The 23,785-nt window shown below is 53.4% G+C and overlaps 2 protein-coding genes across 11 annotated transcripts in view; one reads left to right on the forward strand and one right to left on the reverse strand.

Annotated features, from left to right (window-relative positions):
• The window catches only part of GRIN1 (glutamate ionotropic receptor NMDA type subunit 1), a 23,729-nt gene extending 18,953 nt beyond the window's left edge, over positions 1–4,776 (reverse strand). For 8 of the 10 annotated variants that reach the window (XM_055318910.1, XM_055318893.1, XM_055318942.1 and 5 more), the window contains exons 1-2: positions 4,208–4,573; positions 1,428–1,562 (exon numbers count right to left, since the gene is read on the reverse strand). In XM_055318910.1, coding sequence (XP_055174885.1) covers positions 1,428–1,562; positions 4,208–4,465 — 393 coding nt within the window. In that variant the 5' untranslated portion in view covers positions 4,466–4,573. Of the gene's footprint in view, positions 1–1,427; positions 1,563–4,207 lie in introns of all 10 variants that reach the window. The other 2 variants (XM_055318923.1, XM_055318918.1) reach the window with 1 other exon arrangement.
• Positions 4,502–22,270, forward strand: LOC129498048 (UDP-N-acetylhexosamine pyrophosphorylase-like protein 1). Its single transcript, XM_055307273.1, has 7 exons — positions 4,502–4,907; positions 19,282–19,454; positions 19,753–19,946; positions 20,048–20,188; positions 20,726–20,911; positions 21,459–21,525; positions 21,990–22,270. Exons 1-7 carry the CDS (start codon positions 4,502–4,504, stop codon positions 22,071–22,073), a joined length of 1,251 nt encoding a protein of 416 aa, XP_055163248.1. The 3' UTR covers positions 22,074–22,270.
• The last annotated feature ends 1,515 nt before the right edge of the window (positions 22,271–23,785 follow it).

The following is a 23,785-nucleotide window of genomic DNA, read 5'->3' on the forward strand; positions in this document are numbered from 1 at the left end:
AGATACTGGCTCTGGTCTCACTTTCCCCTCGCCCTGGACAGACCCACCGCTAACCTCCCCAAGACAGCCTGGCCCTGGCTGGGATGACCTCTGTGCCTTAGGCAGCTTTATGTGGACCTGTAGGCTCCTGGCCAGGAGAGGAGGTAGGGCCTGGGAAGCCCCCCTCTGACCCCTCCTGATTTGTCTGCAGGTAGCCCAAGGTCTGGAGGAAGGTGGGGAGCAGGCCATGGGGGTCTCCCAGCCTCTAGGCGGCTCACTGCATCCCCAGCTAAGGAGTCCTCCCAGAATTGTGGGCATACACACTGGGAGAGCTGCGTGGCCTAGAGTGAGTTCCCCACCTCATGAGATGCCAACTTGGAGATCTCTTGGCTCCTCCGGCTGCTGCTCCAGGACTGGATGGCTCAGCTGGACCCTGCTTGGACCCTGCTTCCCACCCGGGGGCCACAGGGGCTCTACATGTTGCTGAGCGGTGCTGCTTACAGCCCCGGGGCCTGCAGACCCCAGGCCAGCCCCTCCTGCCACGAGCTGCCGCCTCTGTTACCCTGTGTGCATGCACACATTGCTTTCACCTGTGCCCCGCAGTGGGAAGGGCTGGGAGCCACAACCTCATGGCTGCCTACTGCATCCCTTCCAGGTTTTTCCTCCCCTGGTAGCCCCCCTCCGGCTCCCCAAATCCACCTGCCTGTCCCTTCTCTGGGCCCATGGGGACCTTTGCTATTTCCAAGGGCTTGTTTTGGTGCCTGTCACCTGCTAGTGGGACATCTGCCAGACTGAGTGTGTGTGTGTGTGTGTGTGTGTGTGTGTGTGTGTGTGAACATGTCTGTGTCTGTGAATGCAACACTGTGCTTGGTGTGAGTGTGCATAAAAGTGCATGAGTGGGGATGCTTGGGTGGCTCAGTGGTTGAACATATGCCTTCAACTCAGGGTGTGACCCTGGGGTCCTGGGATTGAGCCCCACATTGGGCTGCCTGCATGGAGCCTGCTTCTCCCTCTGCCTGTGTCTCTGCCTTTCTCTGTGTCTCTCATGAATAAATAAATAACATCCTAAAAAAATAAAAGAGCACATGAGTTTTCCTGGGAATGTGTTTGAGCGTGTGCACACGAATTTAGTGTAAATGTTTGAGTTGGTACTTGTGAGTCTGTGAGTCTGAGTTTGCATGCCAGGAGACTGTGTATTGGTGTGCACGGGCATGCATATCAGTGAGTTTGTGTGTGTGTATGAGTGTGCAAACATGCATGGATGCGTGAGCTCACGTCTTACCCTGCTGCTCCTTGAGCCCAGAGCCTGTGGTCTGAGCATCTCTGTGCCCCTGCCCTCCTCCCTTTCCCCAGGGCAGCTGCCAGTGGCCCTGGGCTGCAGGACTCAGCCACTGGGTCTGAACACAGGAACAGAGCCAGCTGGGCCCCCATTGAGTGGTCAGGCTTACCTTGTCTGAGTAGATGGACATACGGGTGGTGAGCCCCAGGACGGGGATGCGGTAGAAGCCAGCTGTGTAGGAGACGGGGGTGGGAGTGAAGTGGTCGTTGGGGGTAGGTGGGTGGCTAACTAGGATGGCGTAGACCTGTGGACACAGGGGACAGGGTCAGCTCAAGTGGGGAGTGAAGGTGGGGTGGGCACTGCAGTGGAGCTGGCTGCCCAGAAGCAGCGGAGGCTGAACCCAGCAGGCCAGGGGTGGGGATGCAGCCCAAGGGTTACACACCCCCAGTCAAGGGGACGAGACCCTAAAACCACCCTCAGAGTATTAAAAAATATATAGGAGTGAGTCAGAGGCAGAGCAAGACTCCAGGAGGCAGACAGGACACATGGGGGATGACAGACGCCTCCCCGCACTTTCCCTGCCCTGGTACTCCCTTCACCCCCTGGTCCTGGAGGGACTATCCTGAGTGTGTACTGAGACCCCAAAAGGGAGGACCAAGGGACCCCTGGGTGGCGCAGCGGTTTGGCGCCTGCCTTTGGCCCCGGGCGTGATCCTGGAGACCCAGGATCGAATCCCACATCAGGCTCCTGGTGTATGGAGCCTGCTTCTCCCTCTGCCTGTCTCTCTGCCTCTCTCTCTCTCTGTGTGACTATCATAAATAAATGAAAAATAAAAAAAAGGGAGGACCAAGGACTGTTCTTGTGATGTCCCAGGAGGTACACACCACCCCTAGCATGGGCTAGTGGAGTGGTGGGTCCTGCGTCATGCTGACGAGCACACCCATGCCACCCACCATCCCTCCAGGGTGTGGAGGCCAGTGCTCCAGGGACTGCAAGGCACTCGGAGAGGTCTGTATGTAACCCACAGGTTGAGCTTTACGGGAGGAGCCAGGCCAGGAGCCCTGGAGCCCTGTCCTTTTGCACGTGTCTTCCAGGGGCTGGCTGCGCTCAGCCCAGTTTGAACAAGACCCAGTCCTGACTAGAAGCTCCAATCACATCCTCAAGGACGGGAAGGGAAGTGCTGGGAGGGGGCAGCCTAGCCTTCCTGCCCTACCACGGCCCCTGTGGGCAGGTCTGAAGCCAGTAGCTCAGTCCTCCAAGGCAGGGGAATGGTGGTGGCAGGGAGCAAACGGCTTGGCAATTCCCAGCCACCCTCACGTTAGAAGGACCTGCGTCTGTCCCAACTCTGCTTTCCATTCTCTGAACAACCATTTCCTGGAAATGGAACAGGGGTGGCATGCTCCAGCCCCACACTGTAGGGATGACGGCTGCCATGCTAGCACCACATTTGCCCATAGGATGTGCTCGGTGAGTGGCAGCTGCTGATGTCATCTTTGCTCCTGGCATTGGCTCTTCTCTGAAGGAACAATGCTCATGGACAGCATAACTGTGAGTTGGAGCAGGGGTCCCCAGAAAGCACCCTACCTGGATTCTCTAACTCCACTTTTTTATGTCTCTCTGCCTCATCCCAGATAGGACACATGACCCATGTTGTCCTGTCTATAGTGCTCAGGGCTGGGAGCATGGAGGTGGCTTGTGAGGCCGAGAGTCCCAGAGGTCCAGCCTCTGCTGTTGGAGCTGTTTGCACTCGCCGTCCCCTCCAGTCTGCATCCAAAAGTGCCCAGTCTGTGTATGCATGAGTGTCTGACCATGCAGGTGTTCACAAGTGGGTGCTGGAATGTGCATGGGTATGAATGTATGCCCTGACATGTCCACATGTACATGTACATGTGCATGTGTGTGTGTGATTGAGTCTGTATGTGACAGCACCTGTGTTTGCATGTGCACCTGGGTATGCCAAGCAGTGTGTGGCACATGAGCATGTGTGTCCATGGGTAGGCATGTATGTCAGGCAGGTGTGTGTGAGTGAGCATGTGCAACTGATTGTGTAATGGTGATGCATGAGTGTGTCCTGGTATAAGTCCAGGCCTCTCTGTGCATAAACACAGATGTGAATGCATGCCCCTGTGAGTGTGCATGTCCTCAGGCGTGGAGTGTCTGTCAGGTGAGCGAGGATGAGCATCATTTGGCCCAGTGTTGGCCCTGATTCTTACATAAAAGGCTGCATTGCAGTGATCCCGTGGGTTCATTGGAATTCCGCAGGCAGCACGGCCCGGGGCGGACAGCTCTGACAGGCAAAATCCCCGGAGTCATGTGTTCCCCCGCAGCGCTGGCTTTCAGTGACTCCCACGCTGTGCCCTGACACCTCCCACGGCACAGTCCCCATTCCTACCCCACAGAACACCCTGCTTCAACACCTGGGGCATTCCCATCTCAGAGGAACCAATGGATGGGGGAAGGGGAGGGGGGAAGCAGAGACAAAGATGGCCCCAGGTCCCATCCTGTTTAAAGGCCTGCACAGAGTGCACGCGTGCAGCTGGGACAGTACCTCTGCCTGTACGCCTTGGCTACCCACCTCTCACCATGATATGAAACAAACCACAACATGAAACAAACCACGCATGCTTGCCCCACATCTGCGCACATTGGTCAGGACCTGAAGCCCTGGAGCCTTGTGAGGACTGACCAGGGTGGCAGGTGACCAGTGGGGGTGGGGGGGTGGGGAGCAAGATGTGGCAAGAACTGGGGTTTGGCTGCTAGTGAGACCAGAATTTTCCAGAATGAGCTAGCTCACTTAGGTGTCCTCTCTTAGGAGGGGTAGGAAAGGATGAGATGAAACTGGGACACTAGGAGGGATGGAGGGTGGAGGAGGGAGGATGGTGGGGAGGTAGCAGGGGGAGGGGCAAGAGCTGCTGCACAGTGGGAGCCCTGGTGGGGTGTGGTGGGCACCTGGCTGGAGATGAGGTCCTCGCACACCGACAGGGCCATCTGGATGGCGTTGGGCTTGTGGGTGACGGACGTGGCATTGAGTTGGATCTTCCAGGAGCCGTGCCGCTTGTTGGCTTGGTTCACGGCCTCACGGAACATCTGCTCGTGCTTCCGCGTGCTCAGCACAGCTCCGATGTTGACAATCTTGGGGTCGCAGGCGGCGCGGGCAAAAGAGCAGGAGAAAAGCAGGGCGAGTGTCAGCAGGCGCATGGTGCTCATGGGCTCCAGGCAGAGCCCTAGCTCTGGGCAGCTCGAATGCCAGGCCCTCGGTGCATCCCCAGCGGGGTGTCCCGGCCGTCCTGCGCGTCCCCGCTCCCGCGGGCTGGGGACGCCACGTCTTCCCCTGGAGCCGTAGTGCGGGACGCTGCGCGGGAGGGAGGAGGGCACCGAGCCCCAGGCGGCGGGCGGGCGGGCGCGCGTGGACCCCTCTCTCGGCTGGCGCTGTCCGCGGTGCTGAAGCGGGTCCCGGCGCTGCTCCAGGCGCCGCGTACCTACCGGACGCGGCGGACGCGGCTTCTGCGCCGCCTTCCCTGGTCCTGGTCCCGACGCTGCGACGCTGCGGCGACCGCGGCAGCTGCGGAGCCGCGAGTGGGGCTGGCGTCTCCTGCCCCTCCCGCCGCCCCCGCTTCCCAACACGGAGGGGCGCCTCCCGCGCCGGAGTGTGCGCCTGCGTTGGTGCGACCATGTATCAGAGTCCGCGATGGGGGGAGCCCGTGCGCGAGTGTGCGTGTGCGCGCGGGTGTGTTTGGAGGGGTTGCTGGCATAGTGACCCGCAGGGAGGTGGGTTGAGAGGGGTTTGAGAGGTCGTATCACTGCGGCAGCCTTGTGTGTCTTTAATATGACCGAATGTGTCCTAGCAGTGTGTGTGTGCGCGCGTGTGCACGGGCACGAGTCCTCACCCCTTGTGAACGATATTTCGGGACCTGACTCTGCTGGCTGGAGACCTAGGGGTGTGGAAAGGCTCTAAGCCATGCCTCTGGGGGAGGAACAGGGGGGTTCCCTTCTCCGAAAGGCTCAAAAATGGGGGAGAGACCCCATCTGCCGGGCCATGTGACTTGGATCCCCCCCAAGAGGGCTGAGAAGAATAAAAAGGGTGACAGTGGCTGCCTCCATGTTGAGCTGGATCTTCCAGGAGCGTCCCAGGGTCTGGACCCAAATCAATTATGGAGAAGCCAAGGCCAAAGGGAGTTCTCTTTGTAGCAGATGGAACCAAGGTTATACATCAGAAGGCACTTGCTCTGGTGAGGTGTGTGTCAAGACCAACACCCCATATCTTCTGCTTCCACTCTTCACCCTCCCCTTTCCTAATTTACTTGCAGCCCCCACTCCTCCTGCCCCTTTCCAGAGCCTCCTTGCCCCTCTCACCTTCAGGATCCTAATTCTTTGTCCCTACACCCCTGGAGAGTGCTTCACTTCCCTAACTCAAAGGATGGCTGAAGCTCCACCCCCTGCCAGTGACATCATTGTTTCCAATAGCAACTGAGGATTCTGCAAACCCAACTGCAAAAGCCCCCAGTAGGGATAAAGCAGGCCTATCCCCACACCTAAGTGACATTCTGAGCAACGGAGAGGGGAGAAGACATGCCCCTCCCCTCAGGGTCTCCCTGCACTTCTCAACACTACGCAGACCCCATGCCCCACCCCCACTCCCTAGAGCAAAACACAGACACCAAAAGATGTCCCTGGCTCTGAGAGGTAGGGTCCCAGCTCTTGGCACGTTCCCTTTCTTCACCCCTTCTCTCTTAATGAGAAGGAATCATCGCTGGGGGGTTGCCTTATCCGCAGCCAGCTGCAGGTCCACATCTCCCTCTGTTCCGGGACTGAGGCCCACAGTGGAGGGAACACTAGGCCTAGTTACATCCCTGGGTCCTCACAGAAGGATATATTGGGGGCTCTTGGGAGGCCAGAGTCAGCCCCACCTCCACAGGGTCTTTGGCAGGTCTCCAAACTTGTGTGGCCTGTGTCCTGTGTCCTGTGGTGGTCAGAGCTTGGAGGCTTGTGGTGCATGAGAGCAGCCAGCAGGGTAGCCAGCTCTGGTATGGCCCAGACAGCTCAAGGACCCTTCAGGGAGGAAATAATTCAGCAGGGGGCTGCAGCCAGAAAGCCTGGCTCCCCCCATCTACCCCCATCCGCCAGTTGGGTGCATGAGAGGCAGTTTCTAAATATTCAGAAATCTGTGAGCTAGGTTTTGCACAGCTGGGAATTTGAAGTTGGGTACAGTGGAAGCAGTTACAACAGGGAAATCATCAAACTCTGCAAATCAGCACTTATTTTTCCCCTTTGAATGAATTTGCCAGCATACCACCATGTCTCCCATGCTTTTGTCTTTTTTTTTAATTTTTTTAATTTTTATTTATTTATGATAGTCACAGAGAGAGAGAGAGGCAGAGACACAGGCAGAGGGAGAAGCAGGCTCCATGCACCGGGAGCCCGATGTGGGATTCGATCCCGGGTCTCCAGGACCGCCCCCTGGGCCAAAGGCAGGCGCCAAACCGCTGCGCCACCCAGGGATCCCCCCATGCTTTTGTCTTGAGCCTCTGGCACAGATTCCAAATTTTCAGGGATGGAGCGGAGGCTGTGACTGACCACCAGACCTCAGCCCCCTCCCGTGGGTGAGCCCCTCCTGGTCTCTGTTGTCCATTTTATTCTGTGAGCTTCTTTCATCAAAGGGGTGGGGGGTGATGCAGCCACAGAAGGCCTGGGCCTTGCTTGACCTGCTACTACAGGTGAACCTGCCTGGACTTGGACCCCTCTGAATCCTCTTCAGTCAAATTATGTGGAGAGGACTCAGGGGCCTGGGTGGAGAGGGAGGCCCAGGCTGCCCCAGGCCTCCCTTGAGGAGGTGCTCCTGTGGGGGCCACAGCTCCTCCCTCTCCCCCATGCTTCAGGAGGGGCTGTGAGTCACAGGTGCAGCCCTCTTTGGCTCAGTGGATTGGGAGACTGGCCGAGGGGTCATTACAAAACCCTAGCAGACGACTCCAGGTTCTTCCCTGGGATTTTGGCTGGATCAGAAACTAGGACAAGAACCCATTTCTACATCCTCTCTGGAGGTAAATCCCTGGGCTTGAGAGCCCCTTATGGACACATTCAGCCAAGAGGAGACCAGTATGGGAGGAGGAAACTGATGAGGAGGGAGGAATGTGCAGAAGCTTTGCAGAAACCTTGCCCATGGCCAGTCCAGTGAGCAGATGGTGGGGTAGCCCCCGGTGCTTACCTGCTGTGAAGGCCTGCCTCCAAATTTGGATGGAGGAAACGGGCTGGCAGATGTGGACTGGTTGGAGTCAGGCTCTCTGTCCTTTGATCCGGGGAGGCCCAAGGATGCCCAGGGTCCTGCTGCAGACACCAACAGTTCTGGCTTGCTCTCTCATCCTGATCTTGTCCACATGGTTCTACTGCCTGCCTCCACCACGAGATCCTCCTATCCCTGTTCCCATCCTCTCTGACTGGCCAAGTCCCACTTTTCCCAAAAGCCATCTTCCCGGCATCACAAAGTCCCCCAGTGGATCCTACCATGGACAAGACTGAGCATTTACTTCCCTCAGCAGACATTTGCTGAGCCCTGCCATGCTCTAGGTGCTGCTCTGAGTGCTAGGGGTACCGCAGGGGGAAACTCAGATCCCTGACTCAAAGCTACAGCAAATGAACAAGTACCGCTGAGAGATTAGAGTGGGAGGTAGGGAGTGATGGCGATGTGTTGCAGTTTTAACGTGATTTCTTTGACATGCATCCCTTCAAAGGGGGGCCTGCTGCCTTTCCCCTTGAATATGGACTGGACTTGGCCACTTTTCTGCTGAGTGGAAGGTGGCAGAAGTGACAGTGTGTGAAATCCGGGATGAGGTTCTGAAAGGACAGCTTCCCTTTGGCACTGTCGGTCTATCCCAGGCCATCTGCTCTGCTTTGGGGAGCCATCTGACTGCCATGTTCTGAGAGCATTCACTTGTGGTGGGAGATGCCAGCGTGGAGATTAACCCCATGCCAGGAGCCTCCTACCAAACAGCACCCACTTGGAAACTCCAGAGGCCCTCCAGCCCCAGCCGAGCCTGCAGATGACCGCAGTCCTGGCTACCATCTTGATTGTCACATCATGAGATACCTTGAGCCTGAACCACTCTGTCAAGCTGCTCAAGGATTCCCAACCACATGGGGATCCCTGGGTGGCTCAGTGGTTTGGCGCCTGCATTTGGCCCAGGGCGCGATCCTGGAGTTCCAGGATCGAGTCCCACGTCAGGCTCCCAGCATGGAGCCTGCTTCTCCCTCCTCCTGTGTCTCTGCCTCTCTCTCTCTTTCTCTCTCTGTCTATCATAATAAATAAATAAATAAATCTTAAAAAAAAAAGGATTCCCGACCACTGAAACTGTGAGAGGACAATGAATGTTTATTGTAGTTTTATTTTTATTTTTATTTTTTCACTCAGAACACTTTTAATAATGCACATGAAAAAAAGTATTCATCTTACAAATTGTTCCGCAATCCAAATATACAATAGCTTGGAAAACAATGTTTAGAAAACAAAAGCCAATGTAAAAAGACAGATTTAAACAACTAGAACAGTACAGGTTTTATGTGGCTCTGATTTTACAGTTTTCTTACTGCATCATCTATGTCAGAAATCTGTCCCTTCAGCTAGGTCCATTGCTCAGGATTTAAAGAAATACCTTTCCTTCCAGGTTTAATTTCGCCTTCTGGATCCATCTAATATTCTCTAATATCAATTAAGACTTTCCCTTTAAAGTCCTGAACACTGACGTACCTCATTTTCCCAGTCTGAAACATGTTACATCTCTGTTGCTGCTGCTCTGCTTAGAGGATGACAGGGCTCTTGAAGTTTCGCCAGTCTTTTGCTTCTTCACAGGTTTTTCTGGAGTAACTTGCTTTTTCCTTTTTAACCTTTTTGTCAACCGCACCATCAGAATCACTGCCAGAAGAGCTTGAAGAAACAAAGTCCTTTGATTTAGGCATTGCTCCACTCTCGCTGCTGAACTGCCTTCTGCTCGCTTGCTTGCAACTCTATTGTAGTTTTAAATGCTGAGTTTTGGGGGGTAATTCATTACTCAGCAACAGATGACTGACTAGTCAATACATGTTGCTATTTTAGGGTATTCTTCCCCTAAAAGATGTCTGAGAAATATCTGAATGCTAGGAGAAAGCAGGCCAGGCACATATCTGAGGAAAGAGTATTCCTGGAAGAGGCGATGGCAAATGCAAAAGCCCTGGGGTGGAAATGTGGCATGGAGCAGAGTGAGTGGGGGGAGGACAATTAGAGAGGAAGCCAGAGAGGTCATCGGCCACGTCCTGTGGGACTGAGTAGGCTGTGAGCAAGCCTTCGGCCTTATTTGAAGTGAGATGAGAAGCCATTGGAGAGATTAGATAGGGAGAGTAACACAGTCCAATTTACTTTTTAGAAAAGACCACCTGGCTGCTACATGGCAAACCAGTGACCAACTAGTAAGTAAATGGGATCAGCCACATGCCAGGTGGGAGCCATCAGGTGACAGACATGGAATGAAGAGGGGGAGGAGCCATAAATATTAAATTTAAGTTTCTCCCCCTCCCCAGCAACTGAGAGAATGGTGAAAGATACAGGTCCATAGGGTGTTTGAAGTAGGAAACAAGATTTTAACATTTTTATCAAGGTTCCACTAAGATCCTGCAAATTTTGATAAGCCTATGTTTTTATTTTCATTCAGCTAGACATATTTTTCCATTCTAATTTCCCTCATGATTTCTTCCTTGATTTATTGGTTATGTAGGAGTCCATTATTTAATTTTCAGATATTTGGATCTTTTCCAGATATATTTCTGCTATCAATGTTTACTATAGTTTCAGTATGGTCAGAGAACACACATTGGATGATTTTGAAATACATTGAGACTGGTTCTCTTGTCCATAATATAGTTTTTCTTTTTTTTTTAAATTTTTATTTATTTATGATAGTCACACACACAGAGAGAGAGAGAGAGGCAGAGACACAGGCAGAGGGAGAAGCAGGCTCCATGCACCAGGAGCCTGATGTGGGATTTGATCCCGGGTCTCCAGGATCGGGCCCTGGGCCAAAGGCAGGCGCCAAACCGCTGCGCCACCCAGGGATCCCCATAATACAGTTTTTCTTGGTGAATGTTCTATACAGACTAAAGGACAGTGTGTGTTCTTTTGTCACAGGGCAAGAGTTCTAATAAATGTGAAGGTGTCTCACTGCAGTTCTGATTGGCATCTCCCTGCTGACTCATGATGCTGAGTCTTCTCACATGCTTGCTGCCCTTACGTATGTTTTCTTTAGGGAAGCATCGGTTTGGGTCTGTTGCCCATCTGAGTTGGGTTGATTATCTTCTTAATATTGGGCTGGAGGGGCTCTTCATACATTCTGGATAAAAGTTTTGCATTAGGTACATGTTTTACAAATATTTTCTCCAAGCTTCTTGTGTTTTCATTTTCTTAGCATTGTCTCCAAAGTGCAGGAGTTTTAAAAGTTTCAATGAATTCCAAGGGCACTTGGGTGGCTCAGTCATTAAGCATCTGCCTTTGGCTCAGGTCCTGGGATGGAGCCTGCATCAGGCGCCCTGCTCAGCAGGGAGTCTGCTTCTCCTTCTGTCCCTCTCCCTAACTCATGAGCATGCCTCCTCGTTCTCTCTCTCTCTCTCTCTCTCTCTCTCTCATAAATAAGGTCTTAAAAAAAAGATTTTATTTATTTATTCATGAGAGACACACACAGAGAGAGGCAGAGAGACAGGCAGAAGAAGCAGGCTCCCTGTAGGGAGCCCGATGTTGGACTCCATCCCAGGACTCTGGAATCACGATCTGAGTCAAAGGCAGATGCTCGACTGCTGAGTCACCCAGGCGTTCTGAATAAATAAGGTCTTAAAGAAAAGTTTTGATGAAGTCCAATTATAAAAATTTTAGCTCTGGGATCCCTGGGTGGCGCAGCGGTTTAGCGCCTGCCTTTGGCCCAGGGCGCGATCCTGGAGACCCGGGATCGAATCCCACATCGGGCTCCCGGTGCATGGAGCCTGCTTCTGTCTCTGCCTGTGTCTCTGCCTCTCTCTCTCTCTGTGACTATCATAAATAAATAAATTAAAAAAAAAAAATTTTAGCTCTTACGTTTAGGTCTCTGATATATCTTGAGTTTTACAATCTTTTTTGTATGGTATGAGGCAAAATCTAAAGGTATCCATTTTTATGTGAATATCCAATTGGCCCAGCACCATTTATTGAAAAGATACTTTCCTATTGAATTGCCTATCTGCCTTTGTAGAAAATCAGTTGGCCTGGGGCACTGGGGTGGTTCAGTCAGTTGAACATCTGGCTCATGGTTTCAGCTCAGGTCATAATCTCAGAGTTGTGGGATCGAGCTCCACAATGAGCTCCATGCTTAGTGGGGAGTCTGCTCAAGATTCTCTCCCTCTGTCCCCTGCCTCCTCACTCATGTGCTCTCTCTTTCAAATAAATAGATCTTTTTTAAAATATTTAATTGATTTATTCATGAGAGACACACACAGAGAGAGAGGGAGAGGGAGAGGCAGAGGCAGAGGCAGAGGGAGAAGCAGGCTCCATGCAGGGAGCCCGACGTGGGACTCAACCCCAGGCCTCCAGGATCACACCCTCGGCTGAAGGCAGCACTAAACCGCTGAGCCACCCGGGCTGCCCAATAAATGAATCAGAAAGGAATAAAGGAAGAAAGGAAGAAAGAAAAGAAAAGAAAAGAAAAGAAAAGAAAAGAAAAGAAAAGAAAAGAAAAGAAAAGAAAAGAAAAAAGAAAACCAATTTGCTTAAGTGAAAAGATTACTTCTAGAACCTCAGTTCTGGTCCATTGATCCATGTGTTCATTATTGTGCCAGGATCACACTGTGAGCTTTGCAAGCCTTGTACTATATTTTGTAATCAACTAGAGTGAGGCTTCCAACCTCAATCTTCTCAAAGTTGTTTTGGCCCTTCTGGGTCCTTTGTATTCATATAAAAATTTTAAGATGAATGTGTCCATTTCTTGTAAGATCTGATAGAGATCACACTGAATTTAGAGATCAATTTGTGGAAAACTGCTAGCTTCCCAATGCTGAGTCCTTTGGTGCATGTGTTTAGACTAACTCTCAGCAATGCTTTGTAGATTGTAATGCACAGATCTTGCCGTTCTCTTGTTAAATTTATTCCTAAGTCTTTTATTCTCTCTGATGCAATGTTTTCTTACTTTTATTTCTGGCCTAATTCATTGCTAATTTGTAGAAATAAATTGACTTTTGAGTATGGGTCTTTCCAAACTCTTTTATTTGTTCAGCCAGTTTTGTTGTTGTCCTTAGCATTTTCTGTAGGGTCATGCTGTTTATCAGCAGATCATTTTCCTTCTTCCTTTCCAGTCCAAATGCCGTTTTTCTTTTCTTTTCTCTTCTCTTCTTTTCTTCCTTTCTTCCTTTTTTTTTTTCCCTGAGTGAACCTGATGGAACCTCCTTGCCTTGTTCCCGGTTTTACAAGAGAAGTATTATTTGGTCTTTCACCATTATGTCGTACAGTGTTAGCTGTAGGATTTGGCAAGTGCCCTTACCAGGTTGAGGAAGTGCTCTTCTATCCCTAATTTGAGGATATTTATTACGAATGGGTGTTGGGTTTTGTAAAATGCTTTCTCTGCATCTATTGAGAATGTTTTTTTTTTTAAATATTTTATTTATTTATTAATTTTTTTTTTTGATTTTTATTTATTTATGATAGTCACACACAGAGAGAGAGAGAGGCAGAGACACAGGCAGAAGGAGAAGCAGACTCCATGCACCGGGAGCCCGACGTGGGATTCGATCCCGGGTCTCCAGGATCGCGCCCTGGGCCAAAGGCAGGCGCCAAACCGCCGCGCCACCCAGGGATCCCTATTTATTTATTTTAAAGATTTTATGTATTTATTTATGAGAGACACACACAGAGAGAGAGGCAGAGACACAGGCAGAGGGAGAAGCAGGCTCCCTGAGGGGAACCTGATGTGGAATCCGATGCTGGACTCAACCCTAGGACCTGGGAACACGACCTGAGCCCAAGGCAGACACTCAATCCCTGAGCCACGCAGGCATCCTTCTACTGAGAATGTTGTGTAGTTTTTGTACTTTATTATATTAATATGGTTTATAACATTAAAATTTTAAAATATTTTATTTGTTTATTCATGAGAGACAGAGAGAGAGAGAGAAAGAGAGAGAGAAAGAGAAGCAGAGAGGCAGAGACACAGGCAGACGGAGAAGCAAGCTCCATGCAGGGAGCCTGATGTGGAACCCGATTCCGGGACTCCAGGATCACGCCCTGGGCTGAAGGCAGGCGCTAAACCGCTGAGCCACCCAGGGATCCCCAATAACATTAATTTTTGGATGTTAAAACAACGTTACATTCCTGGAATAGATCCTACTGGGTCAGGATATATAATCCTTTTTATATGTTGCTGAATTGTTTGCTATTGTTTGATAGAGAATTTTTGCTTTAGTAGGGGACATTTGTCTGTAGTTTCTTGTGACGCTGCTGTCTGGTTTTGGTGTCAGGTTAATGCTGGCCTCGTAGAATGAGTTGGAGAGTGTTTCCTTCTTTTCTATTTTCTAGACGAGTTCATGAAGAGTTGGTGTTAATTCTTCTTGGAAATTTTGGTGAAATTCACCAGTAAAAGCCTGGGGTTAAAAAAAAAAAAAAAAGCCTGGGGTTTTTTAGGGGGAAGAATGGAGGAAGGTTTTCAAGTCACTATTCTAATTTCCTTACATGCATATTCATATTTTCTGTTTCTTCTTGCATCAGTTTTGGGAATTTGTACCTTTTTTAGGAATTTGTCCATTTCACCTAAACTGTTTGATTTATTGACATAAAGTTGTTGAAAATATTCCCTTATGATCCTTTGGATTTCTGTAAGGTTGGTACTGATGTCTCCTTTTCTATTCCTTTTTTCCTTTCTTTTTTTAAAGATTTTAAAAAAGAAAATCTTTAAATCTTTTTTATTTTTTATTTTTTAATCTTTTTAAAAGATTTTATTTTTTTTAAATTTTATTTATTTATGATAGTCAGAGAGAGAGAGAGAGAGAGAGAGAGAGAGAGAGAGGCAGAGACACAGGCAGAGGGAGAAGCAGGCTCCATGCACCGGGAGCCCGACGTGGGATTCGATCCCGGGTCTCCAGGATCGCGCCCTGGGCCAAAGGCAGGCGCCAAACCGCTGCGCCACCCAGGGATCCCCTTTCCCCCAGTTTCTTAAGGTAGGCAATTGCGTCATAAATTTTGGGAGCTCTCATCTCCTCTGATATATTTATACTTAAACATTTCCCTGTAAGCTCTGCTTTTAGCTGCACTTTATACATTTCAACATTTTTGTTGGTTTGTTTTCATTCGATTGAAAGTATTTTCTAATTTCTCTGTGATTTCTTTCTTGATCCCTGGTTCCCCTAAAAGTATGTTGTTTTAATTTATGGGTTAATTTAATTTATTTTTTTTATTTTTTATTTTTTTATTTATTTATGATAGTCACAGAGAGAGAGAGAGAGAGAGAGAGAGAGAGAGAGAGAGGCAGAGACACAGGCAGAGGGAGAAGCAGGCTCCATGCACCGGGAGCCCGACGTGGGATTCGATCCTGGGTCTCCAGGATCGCGCCCTGGGCCAAAGGCAGGCGCCAAACCTCTGCGCCACCCAGGGATCCCGGGTTAATTTAATTTAATTTTAATTTATGGATTTCCGGGATCCCCGGGTGGCCCAGCGGCCCATGTTGGGCTCCCGGTGCATGGAGCCTGCTTCTCCCTCTGCCTGTGTCTCTGCCTCTGTGTGTGTGTGTGTGTGTGTGTGTGTGACTATCATAAATAAAAAAAAATATGGATTTCCAAAATCTTTCTTCTTTTTAATTTGGTACTTTTTAAAAAATATTTATTCATTTATTTGAGGGGGAGGGGGAGAGTGTGGTGGGGAGGGGTGAGGGGAGGGGATCTTATGTAACTCCCTGCCGAGCTCAGACCTCCAACAGGGCTTGATCCCAGACCCCCAACAGGGCTTGATCCCAGGACCCGTGACATCACTACCCCAGTGGAAAATAAGAGCCGGATACTCAACTGACCCAACCACCCAGGCGTTCCTTTTCTTCTTTTTTATTTCTAGTTTTATTCCATTATGATTAAAATATATTGCATGACTTCATATATTTTAAATTTATATAGACCTGTTTCATGGACTAGCATATGTTCTACACTGGAGAACGTTCCATATACACGTGAGAAAAATGTATCACTTGCTGTGGCTGGGTAGAGTGTTGTATAGATGCCAGTGAGGTCAGATTGGCTGTTAGCATCGTTCAAGTCTTCTTAACCCTTGCTGACACTCTGCTTACTTGTTCTACCCATATTGAGAGTTAGATATTAAATATTATTTGTCAATTGTCTATTTCTTCATTTCTGTAAGTTTAAAAAAAAGATTTTATTTATGTATCTATTTATTTGAGAAAGAGAGAGCACTGAGGGATCCCTGGGTGGCGCAGCGGTTTGGTGCCTGCCTTTGGCCCAGGGCGCGATCCTGGAGACCCGGGATCGAATCCCACATCGGGCTCCCGGTGCATGGAGCCTGCTTCTCCCTCTGCCTGTGTCTCTGCCTCTCTCTCTCTCTCTGTGACTATCCTAAGTAAATAAAAAAATAAAAAAATAAAAAAAAGAGAGAGCACTGAGCATGAGTGAGGTTGGGGGAGGGCCAGAGGGAAAGGGAGGATCTCAAGCAGAGTCCGCACACAGCTCAGGGCCTGGCCTGGGTGTCCATCTCACAGCCCTGAGATCACGACCTGACCAAAACCAGGAGTCAGATGCTTAGCCTACTGAGACATCTAGGTGCTCCTAGTTCTGGAAGTTTTTGCTTCATGTATTTTGGGGAGTCTGTTTTTAGGTGCTTATTTGTCTTATTGTTACATTGGAAAATGCTATGGGAACAACAAGCATGAATGAACTGGTGTGTTTATGCTAATATCAGATGAAATTGGCTTTCCTTCAAAACAGTGTTGGGATGCCTGGGTGGCTCAGCGGTTGAGCATCTGCCTTTGGCCCAGGGCGTGATCCTGGAGTCCCGGGATCAAGTCCCATGTCGGGCTCCCTGCATGGAGCCTGCTTCTCCCTCTGCCTGTGTCTCTGCCTCTGTCTCTCTCTCTCTCTGTCTCTTATGACTAAATAAAATCTTTAAAAAAACAAAACAAAACTGTTACTGGAAGCAGAGTTCCATTGCCTGTCAGGATTTGGAAGGTGTGCCTTTGCTTTCTGGTATCAGGGTTATGGTGGCTGTGGCTGACCTGCTTTTCCTTTCTGAATTATTTTGAGACCTTCACCGATCCTTGGAACTCTGAAATGTCACAAGATGTATTCAGAAGTGGGTTTTGTTCATCTGTCCTCCACGGCCTGAAACCAGAAGGTTTTCCGCTGCCAAATGTCTTCTGTTAGGCTCCCTTCTACTTCCCTATTCTCCTTCTCACCTGATTGACCCTCAAGGATTCCAAGGACAGCCTGTTGGACCAGTAGCGGCAGCAGCAGCTCCCTTGGAAGATGTGGGAACTGGAGAAACTCAGGCTTCACCCCAGAATCCCAGGGTCAGAATATGCATTTTAAGATCTGCAGGTGGCTTGTCTGCATGAAAAGATCTGAGAAGCGCTAGGGTAGGCCTCCATGTCTTTTCTTTCATGGTATGTTTTTGCCACCATCACCCTTTTTGTTTTTCACTCCATATTCCATTATTCCACTATTTTGTGGAATTTTATCAGCAGCAATATTTTTAATTACCACGAGCCTCTCTTGTTCCTTTTCTTTTATAGCAATTTATTCCCATTCAATATATGTGATACTTCCTTGAATTTCTCAGGGCATTTTAACCCCAGTGATCCTGGATCCTGTTTCAGGGGCACTGCTCTCCTTGTTTCTGTAGGTCTCTTCCAGACACTGGTTTCCTTCACCTCTGAGTCAGCCTTGGTTGAACCCTCCTGGTCCAGAAAGAGTGGGCCAGGCTCCTCTGTGGCTGCCGTGCAGCTTGTCTGCTTGTCCCCCCTGATTGTGAAGGCTGCAGGGGCTTTGGGGCAGCAGGTGGGAGCTGCCTGAGGCCGGGAAATCCCTAGGTGCTGGGGTGAAGGGGTGTGGTGGACATGGACGTGTGCTGCCAGGAAAGGCTTGCTACCCATTGAGTACAGTGTGGCCAGCAGACAGCCCCAGCCATTGGCTCTTTCGGGGTCAGCCTCACCTTCAGGAGCTGTCACACATCGGCACACCCTCCCCAATTCCCAGTGACTCAGGTGAAGGTACAAAAAGCCCGACCAAGGCGTGGCAGACTGCCATTGCAGCTGATTGCCCGCTCCCATCCTGTCCAGTGTGGTACCCCAACTGCTTTCCTGTATCCCAAACTCTATTTCAGCATCTGCTTCCAGAGAACTCCAGCTGGGATGGCAGACCCCTGGACTGGCCTGAGAAAGTGGGAAGTAAGATGGGGCTTGGAGCCTGGGTGGGGACCACCCTGCTGGCACAGGTACAGTGGAGCTGATGGCCCTGTGCCCCAGGCATCTGTGCAGCTTTTGAAGTTGCACAGGGATGGACCAACTGAGTTCTAAGCCCTCTCATGTTTGACAGCAAGATAATGAACACATGGGGTCAGGAGCAGGCCAGGTGGGGCCCTCGTTCACTTACACAGTTCTCACTCCCTCAGGGGTGGTGGGAAACGCCTAATGCTCAGGACCGCTGGCCCCCAAGGACAGTTACATGCAGCCAAGGCAGGCCTGCTGAGCAAGGGGTGGAGGCCCAGTTGGGAAGCCTGGGGCTGCACACTTACAGCCTGACACTTGGACTTTTCTAAAGCTTCTGAACCTGCAGACGTGGTGCCACCCACCCTGAGGGGAATGATGCAGACATTCGGTTTCCTCCCCTGAGACTGCATCTTAGGAACCGGTTACCCTCCTTTCACAAGGCCTTTGCTGGGCAGAATCCAGCAGCAACCAGCCAGTCAGGTTGGCACCTGGGGGACCAGGGACCCCACCTGAGGAGCTTCAGGATCCAGCCAGCAGATGTGAGCGGAGTGGGGGCTGGGCTGTGGGCGTGGAGGCCTGGGGCATCTGAGGAGTGGCTAGCAGATTACTAGACATGGAAGGTCCTCCCAACTAGACTTGGGAGTTTTGTTCTAGATGCTGGATTCGAAATGTCACAAGAACCCTGAGGTCCAGGCTGGAAGTCGCCAGGAGATGTGCGGTGCAGAGGCCACTGTCACCATGGAAGAGAGCAAGGACAGGATGGGGACCCGGGGAGCAGAAAGCCTGGATGGGGATGCAAGACTGACACAGACCCACACGGACTCCAGATGTCAGGGCTACCAGCTCTGGGTGGGTCACGAGACCAGCTGACCTGACAGCATAGGAACCATCAGGAGTGTGAAGGTTGGGGCACCAGGGGGAGAGTCAAGCAGGCTGTAAGTGAGGAAGGCTGCTGCATAGGAACAGGGCCAGTGTCCTTTGAGAAACAGCACTGGGGACTGGCAGGGACACACAGGAGCATCCGGGCAGAGGAATGGCCTCCCAGGACTCATGGCAGTATGGTCAGGAAACTCCCACATTCCTAGAGCTTCTGGGAGGACCATGAGTTCCTGCTTCCAACTGTGGACAGAGGGGAAAATGGGAGCCAGAGGCCCTGCTGGGAGCAGGGATCCTCCTCCGCAACGCCCTCTGCCTGCTATCATCACTGCTGCTCCATCATATGCGCCCCAGGAGGAGCTACCTTTTCCCCAGCATTTCAGGCCGGGTTCTGGTGAGGGGGCAGAGCAGCTGAGCCACCCTTGCCCCAGCTGCACAAGGAAGGGGAGTCACACATCCCCACCCCTAGACTGTCCCCAGGTTTTGTGGTCCCCGTCAAGGGGCCCCCCCTCTCTGGACCTTGATTCCCATCTGTCACATGAGACAACCATAGGGCTACTTGGATTGTGATGAAGTGCTGCCTCAGGTACAAGGTCCAGCCCCAAGGGGCCTCCCCTGCCTCCAGCACGCCCTGGACTAGATGGCTGAAGCCCAGCTGGAGTCCTCGAAAGAGCGGTCCTTCTCCCTCTGCAGATGGCAATGGGGGGCTCTACTGCGCACTGTCAGACCACCAGATTCTGGAGGACATGGAGCGTCGAGGAGTGGAGTTTGTGCATGTGTACTGTGTGGACAACATCCTCGTGCGGCTGGCTGACCCGGTCTTCATTGGCTTCTGCGTGCTTCGCGGCGCAGACTGTGGGGCCAAGGTGAGCCCCCCCCCACCCCCCCACCCCGCCCCCCCGGCTTGCCCAGCCCCCTCCCCCGCCCGTCCCCGGTCCACCCGGTCATGTCCCTCCTCCCAGTCCCACCCCGGTCCACCTGGCCCCGCCCCGGTCTGCCTCGCCCCGCCCCTCCTCGCCTCGGTCCGCTTGGCCCGTACCCTGTCCGCCAAGCCCTTCCTCCCCCCCGCCCCCTGTCCGCCTGGCCCCGCCCCTCCTCCCAGCCCCGCCCTCGGTCTGCCGGGCCCCGCCCCGTCAGCCTTCCCAGCCCAGGCCTTGGCCGCAGGTGGTGGAAAAGGCCTACCCAGAGGAGCCAGTGGGTGTGGTGTGCCAGGTGGACGGGGTCCCCCAGGTGGTGGAGTACAGCGAGGTCAGCCCCGAGACTGCTCAGCTTCGTGGGCCTGATGGGCACCTGCTCTACAGCCTGGGCAACATCTGCAACCACTTCTTCACCCGAGGCTTCCTCCAGATGGTCAGCAGGTGTGCTCAGCAGGTGGCCGCGGGTGGTGGCCAGAGTGGCTCCCCGGGGTGTCCTGTCTGAACTGTGTCTTTCCTCGTCTTGTCATCCTGTTGTTCTCCAGCGAGTTTGAGCCCTTGCTGAAGCCACATGTGGCTGTGAAGAAGGTCCCATACGTGGATGAGGAGGGAAATCCGGTAAAGCCGATAAAACCAAACGGGATAAAGATGGAGAAGTTTGTGTTTGATGTGTTCCCGTTTGCTAAGTTAGTGGCAGAAGTCATTTATTTTTTCTTTCTTTCCTCTCTGTTTTGGTGGTGGGTTCTGAGGCCCAGCTGGGCCGGGAATGGAGGCATGTGGGGCACACAGTGGGCCACCCCCTTTGCAGTGGGGAGCAGGGGCTGTAGGCAGGCTCAGGGACAACACCAGGGGAAGCAGCCCCCGCATTGTGAGCATGGCAGCATCTGGGGCTGTGTACTCGGGGAGACACCCCTGCTCCTCCTGAGCCCTCTGTCTGTTCCTGGCCCGGGGTTAGGAGGTTGTTTCCAGGCCAGGGGGCTGGGGGCCTCCCCGGGGGGGGGGTTGGCTCTTACTCTGGGGTCCCAGGGTCTGGGGGTTTGGCTGGTGGGAATGGAAGGACGTCAAGCAGCCGCAGGGATCTCAGGAGCAAAGATGCAGGTGTTGCCTGTGGCCCCTCCATAGAGGCGACTGCCCCTTCTCATCGTCACTGCAGTGCAGCCTTCACCTGCCCAGGACCAGGGCCTCTGGCCAGGACATCTGGTCACTAGTTCTCATCCACACAGGAGTTTCGTGGCCTTTGAAGTGTCTCGGGAGGAGGAGTTCTCTCCTCTGAAGAATGCTGCCTCGGATGCCAGAGACAACCCCGCCGTGACCCGGCGTGCCCTGCTCATGCAGCATTACCGCTGGGCCCTGCAGGCAGGGGCCCACTTCCTGGATGCGTGTGGGGCCCGGCTCCCTGAACTGCCCAGGTGAGTGTGGCCTCAGCGTGCTCTATCCGGGTCCATCCCCCAGCCCCAGGCTTGCCGACTCTGCTGGGCTGTGGTGTGGCCTTGTGCTCCGAGTGGCCACATGCCCTGGCCAACCTTGCGGTGACTGGGGCCTCGGGGCCAACCCCTAGAAGTCTGCTTGGGGACTGGGGGAGGTGGGTGGCTGCCACCCTTCCTGACTCACTTATGAGCTCTGAAACCAAGACCTCGGCATGACATTTGGAAAACAGCAAGGCAGGTCACTCTTCAGGGCCAGCGAAGGAAAGGATGTGAGGTTTCCATCTTCTCAGTTATCCGCAGCCCCAGCCTAACCTGGCTGCCCGGGTGCTGTGAGGGGTGCCTGCAGGGACGAGGGGGGTTTTCCCGCCCAAAGAAGAGCCTGCCACTTGGGCAGGGGCAGTTTGCGGAGGGCTCCGGGTGTGCAGAGGAAGCGGGGATTGCTGAGAAGAGACCTTGGGGAGCTGGGTCAGGCAAGGACAGCCCCAGGGCACACACCCCGGAGCAGGTGCTGACACGTGGGCTCCCACAGCCTGCCGGACGGCACAGAGCCTCCAGCCATCTGTGAGATCTCACCCTTGGTGTCCTACGCTGGAGAGGTGAGAGCCGACGGCCCCGTCTAGAGCTTTCTGGGGTAGGGCATGCATGATTGGGGGGGGAAGACTGGGGAGAAGTGGGTGCTGGGGTGGAAGGTCACAGCTCTGACTCAGTTTACCAATGGGGCAAATAGTTTCTTAAGTTAGAGAGGATCTTCTGGGCCATGAGTGGGGATGAGGAATCAAGATCCTCATAGGTCTCGGAGAGGCAGGAAGATGTCAGCGTTTGGGGTTCCGGCAAGGAAGACTTTATGGAAGCCTTGCTGAGGGAGCGATACTGGCCCCGACCCTCTGACTGGACCTCCCTGAGCATGCCTAGAGACTCCTAGGACCTGGGTCTAAAGGTGGCATCCAAGCCTTGTTCTGGAAGCCTCTCCGGCCCTGCCTTACTGTGGCTCAAGAACAGTTTGTGCCCCCTCTATGCACTAGATGTGAAAATGTGGCCATCATGACTTTATTGTCTCCAGGGTCTGGAGATGTACCTGCAAGGCCGCGAGTTCCGGTCCCCCTTCATCCTGGATGAGAACCAGGCCAGGGCTCTGCAGGCCTGACTGGCTCCCAGACCTGCCAACCCCAGGGCCTGAGGGCTGGGGACACAGCTTACTCCACCAGGGTGGGGCCTCTCCCACCACGGGTTCCCACGGACACAAATGATCCTAGGCCTGCTAGAGACCTACGAGGGTTTTTTACTCTGGGCTCCTGGCTGCGGGAGGCAGAAGTGTGGCATCCCGGTCCCGTTCCCTGCCTGGGGGGGGTGGGGGGGGACTGGAGGATCAATGGCCCCTTCTAGCCCTCCACGCAGCTCCCCTTGGTGAAGAGCGACAGCCACGCAGCTTCTCTGCAGATACACAGATGGGCAGGGAGGGAGGGGAGGGAGGGGAGGGCGCCCCTCCCTCGCAGGGCGAGGTGTGGAAGGTGCTGCCCCCTCCCTCCCTCCCTGGCAGCCAACAGGAAGCCGGGTGAGGCTGGGGGGGGGGGTGGCACAGCCTGGCCCCCAATTTCTCACCACCCCCAGCCCACACTCAGCCTGCACACCTAAAGGGGGAGCCTCTCCATTTCCCCAGAGGCCTCGATTCCTCCGCCACCTCTGTGGTTGGTTCAGGCCCCTGCATTTTAGGTGCTTCGACGAAGAACCAGGGGGACCAAGAACCAGGGGGCCGACACTAGGGGCCTCACCACGTGGCTCCTCAGTCTGGAACGCAAGCGGCCAGAGAGAGCTCCACCCCTCGACTCTCCACCGACCGGAAGCGGGCTTGCTAGTCGGCCACACGTCGTGGCGCTCTCTAGAGGGAGACGCGGCCTCCATGTCGGGGCGCAGGCTCGGGCATTGCACCCCTGCAGCCAGACCGGGGCTGGGGGGAAAGCCGCGGGCCTAGCCCCTCGCCCCTGCCTGCTTTCCCCTCCGCAAGGCAACACAGGGGGTCACCCCCCACCCTGGCCTGCGCTGCAGCCCTCACCGCGTGGGAGCCGGGCTCCCCCCAGGAAAAGGATGTCCTCTGGACGGCGGCTTGCAGCGGGCGCTGGGCCCCCTGCATCCTGACCTGGGCCGCGCCCAACCCCTCCCCCCCAGGAGGACTGTGTACCCCCCAGGCCCTGCCAGTCCTTCGTAACCTCAGAGGTGACCCGTGTGCCTGGGGACCCTTCCCTCGGCTGCTCCGCAGGCAAGCGGAGGGCCCGGGGCGGGGAAGGGCCGCCAAGGGGGAGGTCCCGGTAGGTCGCGGGTCTCGCCCCCAGCTGCCGCTCCCCAGCGCCACAGCCCCAAACTGTGCAACCTGTCTTCTCAGCAGGAGGGTCAGCTACGGACGCCGTTGCTGTGAAAGGGCGGTTTATTTTAAAATAATTAGACCCTTCTATTAGGTCTCACACAGCGCGGAGGGAGGCAGGGAGGTGCCGGGTGCGGACCGCCGTCTCCGCTGACCCGCAGCTTACAGGATGGTAGGGCTCCCAGTCCTTTCTCACGGGCGTGCGCGCCCCTTCCCGCTGTGTCCTCCAGAGAGGCCCCTCGGGCTACCCGGACAGTCTCTGACCCCAGACGAGCCATCGTGGAACCACTGACTTCTGAGGGACTGCCACGCTCGGATGCGACAGAATGCGGGGGCGGGGGCGGGGGCGGGGCAGATTTCCAATAAACGCAGGAAGCCGTGATGATCCCATCCCGGGCCCGGCCAGAGCAGTGCCTGCCGCGCTCGTCCGTGCGCCGGAACAGGGGGCCACACGCCCCGCCGCTCGCGCTCTGCGCCGCCCAACTCTTCAGCGGGGGCGG

This window comes from Nyctereutes procyonoides, unplaced genomic scaffold (assembly GCF_905146905.1).
Source record: "Nyctereutes procyonoides isolate TBG_1078 unplaced genomic scaffold, NYPRO_anot_genome, whole genome shotgun sequence".
Lineage (NCBI taxonomy): Eukaryota > Metazoa > Chordata > Mammalia > Carnivora > Canidae > Nyctereutes > Nyctereutes procyonoides.

Coding starts and splice junctions, on each gene's coding strand:
- LOC129498048 (XM_055307273.1), top strand. CDS start 4,502: ATGCCAGGCCCTCGGTGCATCCCCAGCGGGGTGTCCCGGCCGTCCTGC. Junction 19,455..19,752: donor GCGCAGACTGTGGGGCCAAG/GTGAGCCCCCCC, acceptor CCTTGGCCGCAG/GTGGTGGAAAAGGCCTACCC. Junction 19,947..20,047: donor TTCCTCCAGATGGTCAGCAG/GTGTGCTCAGCA, acceptor GTTGTTCTCCAG/CGAGTTTGAGCCCTTGCTGA.